This window comes from Lissotriton vulgaris, chromosome 5 (assembly GCF_964263255.1).
Source record: "Lissotriton vulgaris chromosome 5, aLisVul1.2, whole genome shotgun sequence".
NCBI lineage: Eukaryota > Metazoa > Chordata > Amphibia > Caudata > Salamandridae > Lissotriton > Lissotriton vulgaris.
This window is the reverse complement of record NC_141693.1, coordinates 2,026,485,237-2,026,504,947: the sequence shown is the minus strand read 5'-3', so window position 1 is coordinate 2,026,504,947 and position 19,711 is coordinate 2,026,485,237. Positions and strand designations below refer to the sequence as shown.

Sequence of the window (19,711 nt, the reverse complement as noted above, 5' to 3'; positions counted from 1 at the left end):
CAGCTCACGAGCAATCAGGATGGGGTTGGGTATTTAATTCCAGAACAAGCGCCTGCATCCTAACACCCCTGGAGCTGAAGAAGGCAAACAGGCGCTGAAATGCATTTGCCATGATGTGTGTTTCGTGAATAAAGCTGACTCCAATGGTTCCCCTGTTGTGACCTCTTCTCTTTCTACGGAGGAGTTGTGGACATATTATTTATGTGTAGTTATATGCATATTATTTGCTATTGCTCCGGGGTCCCGCACATGAGTGGGACTATTCAGTGCTTCTGACTTTGATGAGTATACCCCTGGAAGAGAACTAGGATTAGAGGTAAGTAACTTATCCTTATCTCATCTCACAGAGTTGGTGAGATTCAGGCACTTTTGGTTCTTTAACCATGTAGGATTTTCCATTCTAATAGGGTAGTCATGACAACCCATAAAGTTTTATTTTCAAAAGTGTGTCAGAATATCATATTAACTAGATTATTGCTCTTCCAGTTTAAAAAAAAAACTATCCTCTAGCTGAACGTTGCTTACCCTCGATAAACATCAGGAAGGTTTTATGTTTTTGTGTTAGCTCAAAATATCACAAAAATTAAACCATTTGTTTATCAGCTGTGACCCATGTACACAGGCCTAATTTCCTCAAAACATCTATTTCTTGCTGCATTGCGTCCTCCATGTCTCTCAGTTGGTAATTGTTAATAAACTGCTGCCATGTTAACCCAGAGGCCATTCCACCATATGAAACCTAGTTACTTCAACCTCGATGAAACACATCCTGTTAACAAATGTATTGATCTTGATAAGAGAACTAACACTAGTGTAGGTCAAGGTATTTTGAGAAATCTTTTTGGGTGACTGTCTATTAAGAGTTTATCCTTCTGTACAGTTGATTTAAATTTGACCCCTTCTAATCAAAAACCCCTAGGGGAAAAATGGCTTTGCCCTCGTCGAGGGATCGTTCCATGTCGAAGGTTTTCTCCATCGGACAGAGTAGCGGGAAGGCATCGGGCACGCTCTTCTCATGGAGCAAGATCTGGAGACTCTAGCCATTTGGCGTCACGTCATATGACGTTGAGACACTCAAGATAGACGTCGAGGAGATGCTCGCAAACCAGAGATACTCCCATATTGGTAACGCAGAACAGATCCACGTCACGACAAACGTCTCATCCCTCTCCGAGATGGCGGTCACGTTCAAGATCGCGTGGGGCCTCTTCGCATTCCATCCGAAGTCCCCCACAGACAATTGCCTCTTCTCGCAGTGCATCTGTGCAATCTTGAGGTCCTGCAGGCTCCCCTTCTAGAAGCCCTCATAGGAGACAAGAAACCCCTTCGGTTCACCTCTCTCCCAGATGTATGCAACCACTGTATGTGTGGCAGTCGACAGCAGCGGGCGGAGGAAGAAGGGCGGCTGAATATTCAAGCCCTGTACATAGGTATCCTTTACAGCGCTTGCTGCAAGAAGCACACAAATCGCCTACCACTCGCCCCAGGGAGCACAGAGGCAGGTCTCCGGACCGAAGACATAGCCATCATAGAAGGCAGCGTACACCATCATGGTCGGCAACGACAACGCAATCATCTAAGAGGGATTATTCTCCAACCCTCACGGAGAGTCCTCCCAGCAGAGTGTCACCCATTGATGACGAGGAACACTTTTCACGATGTGTTGACCAGAGGTGCACAGAAGTTGGGCGTTACCATGGCCACAACTCAGACGACAACGTCTATTATCTTTGAAACGCTGCACCAACGATCAATGTCGAGACCGTTACTCCCCTTGGTACCGGAAGTCATTGAACCAGTGATGGACGTTTTTCTGGCCCCAGCATCAGTAAAAGCAGCTCCTGCAAGGATCTTAAAGAAATATAAGCCTTCAGCTTCGTAACCTTTGTTTTTAAGGTCTGATCCTCCCCTGACTCCGTGATAATCGCGGCAGCGAAAAAGACACATTCGGTGGCATCTTCATCTGTCCCACCAGACAAGGACAGTAAAGTCATGGACTCTTGGGGAAGGAAAGCCTGTGGTTCGGCTGCATCCTCGTTACAGGTGTCCAATGCTTCAGCCCTGTTAGGGCGTTATGAGAGATCCCTGTGGGACTCTTTGGATGGTTTCAAGGCAAAACTCCCGAAGAAAGACCAACAAGACTTCGCGGAGATTGTCCAAGAGGGATCTTTGACCCCTTCTAATCAAAAACCCCTAGGAGAAAAATGGCTTTGCTTGCTACTCTAATCTAAGGTTTGACTATCAATGAAGATTCTGTGAAGCAGAAGAAATTGTGAATGAATGTTGTCCTGTTTCAGCATAATAAGCATCTTTGTTGAAATCATAAACAAACCACCTCCCTCCCCAGCCTTCTCTCTTAGTTATATATGATAAAGTGTAGTCTCTGGTTCCACCAATATATCCACCAAAACGACTTTACTCTGTGAGGCAGTTTAGGTCTTGAGACTGTGTATTTATCTAAATGATCATCTCAATTGTTTTCTGATGTATATACTATAAACCTTCGTACAGTCATAGTATTAGTCAACCATTTCACTTGGGTTGTGCCCAAATAAGCTCATCTAGATCTAGGATTTGATGACCCAACTGGTTTCAAAGAAAATAATTCTTTGTAGTAGCTTTTCAGATCCTGTTTTAGAGAGGACTTTGCTTTGAGAGAAATGTGAAGTTTTATTGGATTTTGTTTTAATAGGCACCAAGTAGTGGGAGCTCTTTAAAAGTGACGATCCAACAGAGCAGCGAAAGTCGAGCCATCAGCGCTACCGCTCAGAAGCCTGCACCGAGGACCAGCGAGGGGAACACCGCAGTGCAGCCAACTCCAGGAGTCGGGCCCAAGTTCTTCTGTTACATCTGCAAAGCCAACTATCACACCCTGGAGGTAAGGCACATGGGCCAGGCGGAGTGGGGGTGGAAAAGGTTGGCGCATGAGGGCGCCATGTCTACCCTGTGGGTCAGTGTTTGCACTCTGAATTGCCTGAGAACAAACGAGGATCGAAATAACATGAATGGTTTAGCAAATGCTTTGAAAAATGAAGAAGTATTGTCTGTTTTCTGAAGCAGTGACTCTCCATTGATAATCATAAGAACTCCATAACACCAGTCAGTACGAGATCCTATAGCACCATCACAAAATAGTTCAAGAAAGCACCTTTATTCACAAAACGTGATTTATTTTCATGCAAAATTCCAATTGTGGTAAATTATTAGAAATGCTGTATTGGCTGAATTTCACTTAAGGCTTGATTTAGGACTTCGTGGACAGGGTACTCTGTGACAAACATGACAGAAATCCCATCTACCTCCTTACTAGTGCCTTGTATCCTATGGCACTTGTAAAAAGGTGGACGGGAGTTACGGAGGAACCCTCTTCCAAATCAGGCCTTCTCTTCCAGGGGATCCTCATCATAGTCATAAGCACATGAATATTCCCGCCCATGTGCGGGACCCCGGAAAACATACATCATATATATGTAGCTCTACATATAGGTATATATAGATATATAAACACACTCACAATGCAGTCCTCTCTATAAGAGCTGAACAATGCTGCAATAGACTTCTTTGCACATAAACATTCAAATAAAAGCAGGGAGAAAGAAAAACCTTTGAAAACGGCCTTATTACACAGTAGAAAAGCTAATCCTGCAAGGAAAATGAAAGCATTGTCCGCACATATGTATTGCGATTTATATAGCGCACGTATCACCCGAAGGCATCAAGGCGCTTGCCTTGGGAACCCGTCCTGGTATTCCCCTGTGAGATAACCCCAGCAGGGTATCCACAAGGTGAAAGCTAGGCATCCCGCCACGAGGGGCCGTAGTGGAGATTAAGCAAGCTATTGCCCAGAGTCGCAGAGTGTGAACCCGTGAGTCGAGTAGGCACCGGAACGAGAATTATCGAGTCCGTGGAATTTTTGAGCCCAAGACCCGCCGAGGCGGGGAATTGAACCCTGGTCCAGGACCGATCTCAGCTTCCGGGTCTGCCGCCTCTAACCCCTGAGCCACACTTCTCCACATAGGCTGCATTGTAGTGAAAACCATAGAGTAGAAAGCTGAAGAGCTAACTCATATAGAAAGTAACAGAAAACTGGCATGGTGCCTTTAAGGCAGCCATGACCCTTCGATACCATCATGCCTCAGGGGTGACAGTTAGGTCAGTTGTTCTTTCCGGCTCCTTCTGACAGGACCCCGGTCTCTACAGCTCTTCTTTCTTCTGACTTTTAGTCAGAAATTGCTTCATTTTTTGAGGTTAAACCTCTTTCCTTCGACATTTTTCCTGTGTTGAAGTGTTTTTCAACTGGTTTTGGCATTATTTTCTAGTCAGAAATGCCTTCCCTTTTTGATGCTTGCCGCTCCTGTAGCAAAAAGAAGGCAAAAACAGACTCCCATTCAGTCTGTATTTTATGTTTGCCTTCAGATCATGATCCTCACACCTGCCAGCATTGTCGTCTTCTGTCTAATAGAACTTTAAAAGTCAGAGAGAGGATTGGCCTCTTTGGCCTTGCACAGAGAAGATCATCTTCTAGAGGCAGGTCACCGCTGAGGAAGAAGAAGAGATCATCAGCGTCGGGCTCGGCGCTACAAGACCCTTCTTCAGCAATGAAAACGGCGACAAAAAGACCATCGGTGCGGGCTCGCCGTCGAGAGAAGACCGGTGGTCGACGAAATTCACAGGTACGTCGAGGCCTCCGCCGTTGTCAACCAGGCGACGATCGGTGTTGAGGCAACGATCTCCGTTGGTGCGGGCTCGCAGAACGCCGAGAAAGAGGCCTCCGTTGTCGCCGTCAAAGCGGCATTCGACGTCGAGACAGGCTCCGTCGATGCCTAGTCACAGTCGTTCGACATCGAAGCATGGGACTCCGTCGGCGTCAACCAGGAGATTGTCGACGTCGAGTCAGGCTCCGTCGTCGCCTAGTCACCGGCAATCGACGTCGAACCATTGAACTCCGTCGACGTCAACCAGGCGATTGTCGCAGTCTTAGGATCATCAGCGACCGGCGTCCATGCATACGTCTCTGTCAACGTCGTCCAAAAGGTGTTCGACGTCGAGGCAAGTACCATCTCCTCCGTCGGCATCAAAACGACGTTCGACGTCGAGGTCCAGATCCCCGATGAGGCGGAAGTCGACGTCAAGGCCAAGGGTGTCGACGTCGAGGGATCGTTCGATGTCGAAGGTTTTCTCCATCGGACAGAGTAGCAGGAAGGCATCGGGCATGCTCTTCTCATGGAGCAAGATCTGGAGACTCTAGCCATGCGGCGTCACGTCATATGACGTTGAGACACTCAAGATAGACGTCGAGGAGATGCTCGCAAACCAGAGATACTCCCATATTGGTAACGCAGAACAGATCCACGTCACGACAAACGTCTCATCTCCCTCCGAGATGGCGGTCACGTTCAAGATCGCGTGGGGTCTCTTCGCATTCCATCCGAAGTCCCCCACAGACAATTGCCTCTTCTCGCAGTGCATCTGTGCAATCTTGAGGTCCTGCAGGCTCCCCTTCTGGAAGCCCTCATAGGAGACAAGAAACCCCTTCGGTTCACCTCTCTCCCAGATGTATGCAACCACTGTATGTGTGGCAGTCGACAGCAGCGGGCGGAGGAAGAAGGGCGGCTGAATATTCAAGCCCTGTACATAGGTATCCTTTACAGCGCTTGCTGCAAGAAGCACACAAATCGCCTACCACTCGCCCCAGGGAGCACAGAGGCAGGTCTGCGGACCGAAGACATAGCCATCATAGAAGGCAGCGTACACCATCATGGTCGGCAACGACAACGCAATTATCTAAGAGGGATTACTCTCCAACCCTCACGGAGAGTCCTCCCAGCAAAGTGTCACCCATTGATGACGAGGAACACTTTTCACGATGTGTTGACCAGAGGTGCACAGAAGTTGGGCGTTACAATGGCCACAACTCAGACGACAACGTCTATTATCTTTGAAACGCTGCACCAACGATCAATGTCGAGACCGTTACTCCCCTTGGTACCGGAAGTCATTGAACCAGTGATGGACGTTTTTCTGGCCCCAGCATCAGCAAAAGCAGCTCCTGCAAGGATCTTAAAGAAATATAAGCCTTCAGCTTCGTAACCTCTGTTTTTAAGGTCTGATCCTCCCCTGACTCCGTGATAATCGCGGCAGCGAAAAAGACACATTCGGTGGCATCTTCATCTGTCCCACCAGACAAGGACAGTAAAGTCATGGACTCTTGGGGAAGGAAAGCCTGTGGTTCGGCTGCATCCTTGTTACAGGTGTCCAATGCTTCAGCCCTGTTAGGGCGTTATGAGAGATCCCTGTGGGACTCTTTGGATGGTTTCATGGCAAAACTCCAGAAGGAAGACCAACAAGACTTCGCGGAGATTATCCAAGAGGGATCTTTGGTGTCAAACCAAGTAATAAGAGCAGCAGCTGATGGTGTCTCCCTGGCGGCGCATTCTTATGCGCATGGCGTTTGCGCACGCCGTTCCTCTTGGTTGCGACTCACCACTTTGAAACCAGATGCTCAACAACGCGTTCTTACCCTTCTCCGGTACCTCTCTGTTTGGGGCCCTTGCAGACGAGGAGATGGGCAGGATGAAGACAGAATTGGACACCTTAAAAGAGGTTGGCCTTGAAAAACAGAGAGAATTCAGAAAGCGTTTCAAATAGTACAATCGCAAAGGGGGCCAACAGAGGGTTCAAACCCCTCAATGGTCCCAGAATAAGCAGGGGAAATCCCAATATCAAGATCAACGATCTTCCAGAGGAAGAGGGGGACGCCTGCAGCAATCCTCTTCCACACCCAAGGCAGGAGGAAAGCAATGAGTCTATGCTTCCTCCAGCACTGTTGCGCACTCCAGTCGGAGGAAGTATAATGCACTATGCTCAAGAGTGGCGCACAATAACAAAAGATCAGTGGGTGCATAATATACTAGTCGATGGCTACGCACTACGTTTTTGCAAAGCTCCAAAAGACTGTCCTCCGATAAAATCCAGACAACATCAGCTGGATCTCTTGCGTCAGGAAGTGGCGACCCTTCTAAAAAAGCAAGCAATAGAAGTGGTCCTGTTACTACCAAGAGGAAAAAGCATCTGTTCCAAATACTTCCTGGTCAGGAAGAAAGACCAGCAAGGCAAATTCAGACCCATCTTGGATCTGCGTCTTCTAAACAGATGCATCAACACGCTCCCCCTCCAGATTAGGTCCAACCCTAATTTGTCATCTTTTCGGAAGCAATTAAAGACTTTCCTTTTTAACGTTCACCATTATTATCCAGTATTATGGGTGTCTTTCATAGATTTGCATGCCTGAATCATTCCCGGTCGTCGAGATGGGAGCCTCGGTAAAAAGAAAAGTAATATCCTATAGACATACATAGAGAAAAGTAGGCCTACGGGCCTTGCCTTAGTAGCCTATCTATGTCCTTTTGTAAAAAGGACCAAACTCTAGAAGGTAGCCAATCAGCTACCACCTCCCTCTAGAACCTTCCTGCCAGGAGCCTCAGTCTCTCAGATTTTCATCCGCAAGTTGTGCTAGGAAGTCTCCACCTGAGTTCTCCTCAGGTTTCTTAGTTTATCTCTTTTTCTCACAGAAATTGGATATTTCCTTCAGAACTCAACTATGGCTGATCAACAGAAGAAAGGTCTCTTCAGGGCTTGCTCATCCTTTGGTAAGAAAAGACTACACGTCGTCCTTAGCTTCATACTGTTGTTAAGCAACTTCACTGATCAAATAGCGCTTGGCGCCCCTGGGCAGCAATCGCGCTTTACAAATGTATGTTTCATTTCATTTCATCAAAAAAGAAAAATTCCAGATGCTGTCTCTCCATCAGATTTTCCCTCACCTGAAGACGGGCGATTGGATGTGCTCAGTGGATCTTCAGGATGCATACTTCCACATCCCGATCACGGCACGGCATCGCAAGGTCCTACGTTTCACGGTAGGGAAAGATCATTACCAGTTCAAAGTCTTGCCCTTCGGCCTCAAGTCAGCCCCAAGGGTATTCACAAAGTGCATGGCGGTGGTAGCAGCTTACTTACATCATCAAGGCCTACACGTATACCCATACCTAGACGATTGGCTACTAAAAGAATCGTCCCCTCGTCTGGTACAGGAGCCTGTTCACATGTGTCTGAGCCTTCTTCATCGTTTGGGCCTTCATGTCAATCTGGACAAGTCAGTCCTGCTACCGACCCAATCGATCCACTATCTGGGAGCCACTATCGATTGCGTCTGAGGAAAAGTGTTTCCTTCGGCGGAAAGACTATCATCAATGAAGATCAAAGGAAACCTGATTCTTCAAAGTCCGCGGCCGTCAGTGAGGCAGGTGGCTTCTCTGCTGGGCTCAATGGCCTCCTGCATTTTTCTCATACCCAATGTCAGGTTGAAGATGAGACCACTTCAGCAAGACCTGGAAGACAAATGGAGTCAGGCCTCAGGTCAGTGGAACGGACGGATTCTTCTATCCCCCTTTGCGAGGAAGTCCATCCACTTGTGGGTACGCCCTCAAAATCTCATGGTGTGAGTTCCATTTCATCAGCCTACGCCTGTACAATCCCTGATCACAGAAGCCTCGCTTTAAGGCGGGCGGGGTGCATCTGGGCACCCGCGTAGCTAGGGGGGGGCGAGGGGGGCGGTCCGCCCCAGGCGGCACCTTTTTTGAGGCGGCACCTTTTTGAACTAGTTAGTATGAGGCGGCCGTGGCTGCGCGGGCCGTCTCTGACTGACTGTCTGGACAGCAGCCGAGGCCCGTTGCGGCCGCGGCGGCCTCTGTGACTGTAGGCACTTTGATCCAGGCAGCGGAGTGCATTGATGCTCGATCACTCGTTACCCGCCCGGCCGTTACCGTTACCCAGCAATCAAGTTAGCAATCAAGTGATTGTTGCCAACCCCCCTTCCCCAGTCTCGCTCACACTAGTCCTCCAGCCTCCAGGGCCGTCAATCAGTGGTGGCGCGCGCGAGCGCAACCAATGACGGCCCTTGAGGACATTTTTGGCCAGCCCTCGCCGCACCGTAGCAGTGTGACGCGTTACGCTCTCCTGCCCGCTGCGCTTGCTCGCCCCTCGTCCCGGCCCCGTCTAGTAGTCGGACTTTGCGTGGAGAGGAGACCACCTTTCTGAGTGACTTGCCTGCTTACTGTAATTCGAGGTGAGACAGACTGTGAGAAAGTAATAAAGAACCGTCCGAATTACAATGAATGATTGCAATGCACCGTGCACGGCCACGACAGCACCAAGTTACACTCTGTTCTGTTTTCAACAAGCAAGCAGGTCCCAGACTCGCTTTGCACTCTGCCGCGGCCCGTTAGGTTTTGGATCTCATTCTAGGCCTCCTTCCTTGTTGTATTCACTCATACACGACGAAGTAGAGTAAAGTAATCCATAGTAGGCAGGATGGCGCCCGCTCCTGCCCGGGAGGGGTGGTCACCCCCTCTCTCTCTGTGATGCAGCCAGATGCCAGGCCTGTCTTTTGCCCCTTTTTAAACTCCATCACGTCCACTCCTGGCATGCTTCTCGCCTCCACTGCAAGCACAAACAGTGCGGGCATGAAATAATGGTATTTTTTACATTCGGTGTCCCACAGCACAATCATTGATGGGGGATTGTGGAAAGCTGGGGTCATGCACCACAAATAGCCAGAGAATCCAACCACACAAATATTTAACCATGTCCAAACTAGAAGAGAACACATACAGCATATTTATATTTATTTTATAGTTTTTGTTATAGCGCTGCTAGCCCAGAAGAGTGACAGAGCACTTTATAACTAAGGGTGCTAGGATATACTGTGGAGAAGCAACAGCTGTGCAGGTGTAAGATGTAGGATAAACAATGTAAAATGAGCAAGAGAACACTGTACTTTTTAGGTCTCGCCTGTCGATGCGCATGCGCATCGAGCAAGCAAGACTATGGGGGCTCATCGACTCTTTATCTAACTTGCAAGGAATCGTGGCGATTCCTTGCAGTGCCCGTGACTTTTAAGCTCAATGCGCATGCGCATTGAGCTTAAAAGCGCGTGCACGTCCATCTTTGTTTACCCGCTCCGCCCCCTCCCCTTCCCGCCGTGTCGCATTTCTCCTCCCCCCTCCCCTCTCTTCCCTCCGTCTTGTTTATTTTACCCGCTCCGCCCCCTCCCCTTCCCGCCGTGTCGCATTTCTCCTCCCCCCTCCCCTCTCTTCCCTCTGTCTTGTCTTGTGAGTCTCTGTAACTGTACCCTGCCTTCAGCGTCACGCTGCCTACGGGGCCAGCCTCCTACAAGCATCCTTTCGCCTCCCCCCTCCCCTCTCTTCCCTCCGTCTTGTCTTGTGAGTCTCTGTAACTGTACCCTGCCTTCAGCGTCACGCTGCCTACGGGGCCAGCCTCCTACAAGCATCCTTTCGCCTGTTAGCATTAAGGGCGCTCCTACCTTGCACTCTCCTTACTGAATATTCGCACCTGCGAGCTCCCCTTCTCCTGCACTCTATATGCTAACACGTTGCTATTGCAAGCTTCCTTTTGTTTGCACTCGCTAGTGGAAATTTTGGCTGCTGCAAGCGTCATATTCCTTACACTCTGGTTGGCTGTTGCAAGTTTCACTCTGCTTGCAATCGCCGATTGAAAGCTTGGCTGCTGCACGCTTGCTTGCACCCTGTGGTCGAAAGCTTATGTCAGGCAAGTTTGCTTGCACTCTCCGGTTGAAAGCTTGTCTGGTGCAAGCTCCCTTGCACTCTTGTTGAAAGCTTAGCTACTGGAAACTTCATTATTCCTGCACTTTACCACACACGCCCCTAATCTCGCTGCACAGTGGTGCCAGACTACTGCAAGCTTCCATCCACACGCAGGCTCTCCTGCACACCAACGTCATTCTTTTCGTGTGACCCGCCACAGACCGACCTTTCTACAGGGCTGAGGAGGGGGTGGGGGCAGCAGGGCGTCCTTTGCAAAAGGTTTTAAACTGTACAGTTTAATCGATAAACTTTCCATTTGGTGCATCAAGCAGGCATGCATTCCTGAATCAACACTGCATGACCCAGTTTGTGGTAATTGTACAGTTTTTCAATCCCTGGTTTAATTTCGTTCCTGTTTTTTTTTTTCATTTCTTCAAGTTGTCTCCTTAATTTAAGTGTAAGGCTTGCAAATTATTATAAACATAGATAAGAACGGAAAGACACACTCCTTTCACGTGCCCCTGGCTGTAAAAGGAAGTGACACATAGGTTGAAAGCCTACAGAGCGTGTTGTGCACATGAAAGTGACAATGCGGAAACAAAGCAGCTGGCTGCTCTGGAGTCTGCAGAGATCTTATCGACTCTATAACCGTCTCCACCACAAATGGGCCCCAAACACTGTCGATCGCACAAACTGGCCGTATGTTAAAGTGATGCTGACACTCTAATGGATGTTTTCCACTTTGAATTCTCCCAGCTCTGCCCAGAAGAGAAACTTTTTCCTTTCAAACTGATTTGCCCAGTGCAGTTCTATTCACTTTAATCCTAAATGTGAATTCCTGCTTGCATACAATAATATTGTATTTGTGCACACAAACGAAATGGATGTGTTCCTAAAAAGCAGGGAATACATACATGAAATAAATGCACATTTGAATCGTTCATTAAGGATAAAAGCATATTTGGAAATTAATTTGCCAGAGTGCCTGTGTCAACCAGGGAGGCCTTGAGGACAAATAGCTGGGCTTTCAGAAACTTGATCCCAAACACGACTTGCTCATAATATGAATGTCTCTTTTTATGAGTGCCTAAGTTCATTGTGTTTTGTGGCTTGGAGATAACACACGCACAAATCTAGTCAGACGCAAATGCTATTTCAAAGTGTTTGTATATTGAAGTCAAATCGTTTTCCATCAACAAGCACATTTTCAATGTCACTTCACATTGTGAAATGAATGGAAACGAACAGCTGTGTTAAGAGATACATTTTTTGCATTAAGAGATATATTGTGTGCATTAAGAGATATATTGTGTGCAACTACTGATTACAGAATATGCAGCCCTTCATGTGTGCGGTCTGTGTGCGGACACACATTTATAGCATATCTAGTTTTAAAAACCACCATATTTTTCGTATTTTACACTGGCAGTGAGCTGCTCTTCAGCAGGGGCATCCCATGCCACTGACACTGCCCCAGCCCTTACAGTGTATCTGAAATGGCAACATGGAATTTTTTACTTTTACTAGAAGGCACCACCGTTTTCACCTTTTACAGTGGCAGTGAGTTGCACGTCAAGCAGGCTTTTCTATTCCGCTAATACTGCCCCAGCCCTTCCAGACTTTCCAACTCACACTCCACCTACACATAATACCAGTACACTCAAAATCACATAACTACTATCCATATAATGCCACTGCACACTATGCCACATAATTCCACTACACACATGCACCCCACACCAAACATTTACCCGTCACACAATTCCACAACTAACAATTCCAACCCAACCTACATAATTCCACACTGCATACATGTACTCGACTGCACAACACACCCTCACACCCTCTCACCCTCACACACCCCCTCACCCACACTCACCCTCACTCCCTCACCCTCAACCCCTCACCCCCTCACCCTCACTCGCCCTCACCCTCACTCACCCTCAACCCCTCACCCTCAACCCCTCACCCTCAACCCCTCACCCCCACTCGCCCTCACCCTCACTCACCCTCAACCCCTCACCCTCAACCCCTCACCCTCAACCCCTCACCCTCAACCCCTCACCCTCAACCCCTCACTCACCCTCAACCCCTCCCCCTCAACCCCTCACCCTCACTCACCCTCACTCACCCTCACTCACTCACCCTCAACCCCTCACCCTCACCCTCAACCCCTCACCCCCTCACCCTCACTCGCCCTCACCCTCACTCACCCTCAACCCCTCACCCTCAACCCCTCACCCTCAACCCCTCACCCTCAACCCCTCACCCACCCTCAACCCCTCCCCCTCAACCCCTCACCCTCACTCACCCTCAACCCCTCACCCTCACTCACCCTCAACCCCTCACCCTCACTCACTCACCCTCAACCCCTCACCCTCAACCCCTCACCCTCAACCCCTCACCCTCAACCCCTCACTCACCCTCACTCTCACTCACTCTCACTCGCCCTCACTCACCCTCACTCACCCTCACTCACCCTCACTCACCCTCACTCACCCTCAACCCCTCACTCACCCTCACTCATCCTCACTCACCCTCAACCCCTCACCCTCACCCACCCTCAACCCCTCACCCTAACTCACACTCACCCTCACTCACCCTCACTCTCACTCACCCACCCTCACCCTCACTCACCCTCACTCACCCTCAACCCCTCACCCTCACACAGTGCAATAGGTCTCGGAGCATTTGAGTTAGAGCTTTTAGAATTGTTTATGGCTTTTTTTATTTGTAATTCTTTAGCATTGGCTACAGGAAACAAAAATGCTAAAGATTTACAAAAAAACCCCATAAACAATTCTAAAAGCACTAACTCTAATGCTGCGAGACCTATTGCATTTCCAATGCTTGTTGGATCAGGTCAGTACTATAATTTTGGGAATAGGGATGGGTAAGGGCGTAGCTGGTACCTTTGGCCGGTATTTAAGTCAGTGGGAGCTATGGCAAGCATGTGCCCAGCTCACAATTTAGACATGCCAATGCCTCTAATGTTCTGATTTGTTACCTTTGCCTCAAATTGTAAAGCGCTCTGATATCCTTCGGGATCAAGTTTGCGCTATATAAAACTTTATAAATAAATAAATAAATGTAACTTGCATGATCGAGGTAACTGTTAGCAGCAATACTTCGTGTCACTCCTCGGAGGCTCGGACATCTTTCAAGTGCTCACCGTCTTTTTTCCCCAGCACCCCCCTCCACCCCCCGCCCCCCCCCAAGGGGCGGCAATCTGAGGGGTAGCCCCGGGCGCCACAAGCTCTAGCTACGCCCCTGCATCTGGGTCCTCTTCAAACTCAGGGGAGATGGACCCCCCACAAGCAGACTTACCATATCAACATGCTCGAGCTGCGGGCAGCCCACTTGGCCCTCACGGCTTTTCAACCAGCCCTTCAGTCCGACTCAATATTGGTTCAAACGGACAACACAACCACCATGTACTATTTAAACAAACAAGGTGGAACACGAACTCGTTCTCTGTCTCTCGAGGCCCAAGCAATTTGGCACTGGCTGCTAGCCAGCAACCTGTTGATCACGGCAGTCCATCTACCGGGAGAGCAGAATATTCAGGCAGACTCCCTAAGTCGTCATTTCCAAGAGCAAGAGGTACTGGGTGCTCAACGACGACGTAGTGGACGACATTTTCCAGTGGGGTCATCCCAGCATCGACCTCTTCGCAGACGAAGACAACAGAAAATGCCACGCCTTCGCCTCCAGGTTCTTCCGACCAGGAACGAGGGGGAATGCACTTTGCTGCTGGCTAGGTGGCATTTTACCGCGCTGCGGTTTTAAGCGCTGAAACTTTTTATCTCTTATTATTTGACGCATTTAGCGCGTTTTTGCTTCGCTTTTATTTTGGCTGCATTTTTAACTGTGTTCTGTTTGGGCTCTCCCCCCCCTCATACCTGCACTTAATTCTGGAATCTTCACCACCGTTTTCGGTGGGCCCGGGTTCTGTGGGTGGTCCGGGGACTGTGAGTCGATCGGCGACCAGCGCCATCTTGGCTTGGGAACTGGCTTTCTTCGGCGGGCGCCATTTTGGAGCGTCCACGCGCTCCTCCCTCCATTCGGCGCCTATTTAAAGTTGCTCTTCCCCGCGCAGCGGGAACGCGCAGCTGGGACGCCGTCGCATGCCGGAGTCGTGCCTGAGTCCTGCCCGTCTGCGCCCGTCCGCGCCTGGACGCGCTGGGCGTTGCGGGCAGTCGGGATCCTGGTGAGCTGGTTCTGGCTCTCGTTACCATGCTGGTGTACTCTGGCGATACTCTGCGGGGTATAGGACGCTCAATCGGGAGTTGTACCCTTCCCCCAATACACCCACTAGCGGGCCCCTTTCACTGTTCATGTGGAAGGTGGTCCTTGGATCCCCCTACCCTGAGCTCACACGAAAATCCTGCGGTTTCCCTTAGTAGAAACCTCGCCGGGCACTCCCTCCGCATCTTTAGCCTGAACGCCAGGTCTCTGGTGCTGCATTACCAGGCCGTATTTGACCTGATACAGGAAGAGGCCCCGGACATCGTAGCCATCACCGAGACGTGGTTGAAGGATGACGATGTGGGCATTATCAACTTGGCTTTTCCCTCTGATTTTTCGGTTTTTACCCTTAATCGATCTACCAGAGGAGGGGGTATTGCGTTGGCCTTGCGACCTGGCCTTACTGGTAGTTGGTCTGGTCTGACCATTGCGGGATGTGAAAGTGCGGTGTTTAAAATCTCGGTCACCCCTCAGTTCACACTCTCGGGGATGGTGGTCTATCGCCCCCCTGGGAGTGATGTGGCGTTTAGAGCGGCCCTCCCCGACATGGTTAGCTCCTTGGCAGTAGGCTGCCCCAATTTTTCGATCCTGGGAGACCTCAATTTACACTTTGAGAACCTCACCTCCCCCTCGGTTAGCGGTATTCTCGCTGACCTGGAGGCCCTTCAATTGGTGCAATTGGTCCGACAGCCTACTCATACAGGCGGCCATACCTTAGATCCTTTCTTCACTAATTTGGCAGACGCTGCTGTCTCCGCCGTCACACCTCTTGGCTGGACGGACCACTCTCTGGTTTCCATTTGTACCCCTCTGCCGGGAATGATTGTTGTTCCCCCGGCTAAGATGGTTATTAGGCGGCAATGGAGTAAACTACGGCTGGAGGACCTACATCGTGCCCTCGCCGAGGAGCCTTTACATCTTCCGCTGCTGGTGGACTCAGGCTATGAGAAGTTCTGCTCCTGGATTTCCAAGGCGCTCGACGCCCTTATTCCACTTACCGCTTGCAAAGTTAGCTCCAGGGACTCCAGCCCATGGTACGATGGCGCCCTACGTTCACTCAAGGGTAGTTGTAGGCGAGCAGAGAGGGCTTGGCGGAAGGCGTACGATACCGGGAAAAAGGCTATTTATCTCGCCTCCGTCAAAGTGTACCATCGGGCTGTTTGCCAAGCTCGGGCAGCTTATTATGCTACTGAATTCGGCAACAGCTCTAACCCCTCTAAAACCATCTTTAAAGTGATGAAGGATCTCCTGGCAAAGCGTGCCTGTACCACTACGACTGGCTCCACCACTCACTGTGAGGCTCTTGCTTGTTTCTTTTTGGAAAAGGTCCAAAACATCTATCGGACGTTCCCTTGTACAGAGCCTCCAGTTGAGACCCCGGTTAACATCTATGGTGATTCCACCCTGCACGTGCTGCCCCCGCTGACATCTGAGGGGTTTGACCTTCTGGCTCTGCAGGTCAAATCAGGGTCCCCCGCTGACCCACTTACTGCGACTCTCTTTAGGGAGCCGTCGTTTGTGGGACGGGCCGTGGTTCACTCCCTGATTAACATCTCTTTGGAATCAGGCACGGTACCTGCTAGCTGGAAGCGGGCAGTGGTCTCTCCCATTTTAAAGAAGCCATCTCTGGATCCAGATAAGCCTGAAAACTATCGGCCCATCTCCTTACTCCCGTGGCCGACCAAAGTGTTGGAGGCCCATGTCAACAAAGTTCTGTCGGCTCACCTTACCCATGCTAACATCTTGGATCCCACCCAGAATGGGTTCCGTGCTGGACACAGCACGGAGACCGCGCTCCTCTCCATGGCTGAACACCTTCGCACGGTGCTGGATGCGGGCCAGACAGCAGCGCTCGTCTTATTGGACTTGAGCGCTGCGTTTGATACTGTCTCGCATCCTATCCTGTTGCATCGCCTGGAGGAGATTGGGCTGGGTGGATCTGCCCTCCAGTGGTTCCGGTCTTTTCTAAACGATCGTTTCTTTAGCGTTGCTGTCCCACCGTTCCAGTCCCAATTCCATCCTTTGAAACAGGGGGTGCCGCAAGGATCCTCGCTGAGTCCCACGTTGTTTAACATCTACGTGAGACCGCTGGCTGAGGTCGTCAAGCAATGGGGCATGACTATGGTCTCATATGCTGACGACACTCAGCTAGCGGTTACGATCAGCGGGGATGCGGACCGGGATGCCCCCAGGTTTCAGAGTGGCCTTAGGGCGGTGGCGAGCTGGATGAAGAACAACTGTCTCCAGCTCAACGCTAAGAAAACTGAGATCATGATCGTAGGCAAGAGATCGGAGCTTTGGGGGGACAGATGGTGGCCTACGGAGCTGGGGCCGGCCCCCGCCCCGGTCACGGAATTAAAGAACTTAGGAGTATGGATGGATCCTTCCCTCAGCTATGTTGGCCATACGAAGAAAATTGCGGCCTGTTGCTTTGGCATCATACGGTCGCTTCGCCCGGTTTTGAAGTTCTTTGACCATCGCACCAGGCAGCTGATAGTCCAGGCTACAGTGTTATCCCGCCTGGACTATGCCAGCTCTCTTCTGGTAGGGTCCAACGTGGCTGAGGTTACCCGCCTCCAACGCGTCCAGAACGCTGGGGCGAGAGCCATTGTTGGCCTTCCCCGTACTTGCTCTGCCTCCAGCACTTTGAGATCACTGCACTGGTTGCCTATCAAAGCCAGAATTCAGTTTAAAGTGCTGTGTATGGCGTTCAAGATTTTGAAGGGAGCAGGTCCCCCCATTCTTGCGGACCTTCTGTCATGGTATGTGCCCACTCGGACCCTGAGATCCTTGGGTCAGGCACTTACTGTGGTTCCCCGATATAGGCTGTGTCGAGCTGGTGGCCGTTCCTTCCGGGTCAGAGCAGCCGAGCTCTGGAACTCCCTTCCTGTAGAGTTGCGACTGTTAGATGATCTGCTAGTTTTTCGTAAAGCCTTGAAAACCGTTTTGTTTTAATAAATTCACTTTTTTTCCCTCTGTTCTGTTTCCTGTGGTGTTGCATCTTTACCTGCCATGCGCCTGGACGCCCCTTAGCTGGGGCAGCAGTGCGCATTACAAATGTATGTAACATAACATAACATAACATCAGTTGGTCTGGGATGTTTGCATACACCTTTCCACCCCTCCCTCTCATTCCGAAGGTGCTGGCGAAGCTCCAGGATGAAAATGATACTAATAGAACCAGATTGGCCTCGCCAGTGGTGGTACCCGGATCTCCTGCAATTGTCAATTCGTCCGCATCGGAGACTTCCATGCAGGCCGGGCCTTCTTTCCAAGATGGGGGGGAAGATCTTCCATCCGAGCCTTCCCTCCCTCAGCCTGACGGCATGGCTCCTGCGGTCCTACAGCAATGAACACTTAAATCTTCCTGCAGACTGCATGGACATTCTAAAGGAATCAAAGAGGCCTTCCACCCGAGCATCATACTCTATGAAGTGGAAGAGGTTTTATCTTTGGTGTGTTCAAAAGGGTTGGAGCCCAACTACTGGTCTAGAGGAGGTCATACTACCGTACTCACTCTATTTGGCCAAGTCGAGTTTAAGGTACTCTTCTATAAAGGTACATTTGGCAGCCATTACGGCTTATCGCAGGTCTCCTAACCAACCTTCATTTTTTCAGCTTCAGGTGGTTAAGGATTTCCTACAGGGGCTAAAGAAGGTTTGCCCTCCTGTGAGACCTCCCTGTCCACCTTGGGAGCGGAATTTGGTATTGTCCAAGCTCATGGGTCATCCATTTGAGCCCATCCATAAAGCTTCTCTGCAACACCTGTCTTGGAAAGTGGTGTTCCTGGTGGCAATCACCTCTGCATAGTGAAAGGAAGTTATAGCTAGAAAAGGTTCTAAACTATTGTTGGCTGAAAGAATACCCTTCTATGTCTCAAATGTAGACATATATGAGATAAGCACTCTACAACAATCTGATAAACAAAAACATTTTTTTATATACTTATTTTGATTAGTTTATTTGAATTATTTTTTCTTTTTGTTGACTTATACAAAGTTCATATTTAAATAGATGAAACAATGATACAAAAGTGCATTTGAAAATCAAAATTAAATTACATGTGAATACATTCATATACTATCAGAAACTATATACAAATCCATGCAATAGATTAAAGCGTTGATTCGGGCAGTGCGTCAGATGTCTTACAACGCGCGTTTCGGCACACAGCCTTCATCAGGTAGCCGTCCACTACTCTATAAAACACATGACATAAATGTAAATGATACAATACGAGTGCCTATGTAACATAACCAATTGATAAATAGCGGTATTCACTAAAAGAACAGAACTATTACATATATATATATATACACTTGCACAATAGGTAACCTGATACATTACACTATTAAGTTAACAAAGCCTTCAATTTGACAATGTTATAGCCTCACACTGTGAATAATTGGAATGGAATAAAAAGGAATAGTTTTTTTTGCAAAAATATATACATTTACATAAGTAGTGTGGCTCACTGGTTAGAGGCGGCAGACCCGAGAGCAGAGGACGGCCCGGGACCAGGGTTCAATTCCCGGTGCGGCAGGTTTCTGGACCAGGGTCAGCGGACTCGATAATTCTCTCGCCTCGGTGCCCACTCTGATCAGCGTTCACACTCGGCAACTCTGGGCATTAGCTTGCCTCATCTTCACTAACGGCCCCACCAGACCGCCGGGGATGCCTCGTCTCACCCTGGAGATACCCATTAAGGGACCATCTCTCAGGGAAGCCAGGAAGGGTTTCGCAGCGGTCGAAGTGCCTTGGGACCCTACGGGTAAGTAGTGCGCTATATAAATGCCTATACATTTTTATACAAATATCTCAGAAAAATATAACAATAC

General features: G+C 49.4%; 1 protein-coding gene across 2 annotated transcripts in view; it reads left to right on the top strand.

Annotated features, from left to right (window-relative positions):
• The window catches only part of CIZ1 (CDKN1A interacting zinc finger protein 1), a 748,675-nt gene that overhangs the window by 450,931 nt on the left and 278,033 nt on the right, over positions 1-19,711 (top strand). For both annotated transcript variants that reach the window (XM_086924896.1, XM_086924897.1), the window contains exon 9: positions 2,693-2,878. In XM_086924896.1, the coding sequence (XP_086781022.1) occupies positions 2,693-2,878 (186 nt within the window). The remainder of the gene's footprint in view (positions 1-2,692; positions 2,879-19,711) is intronic.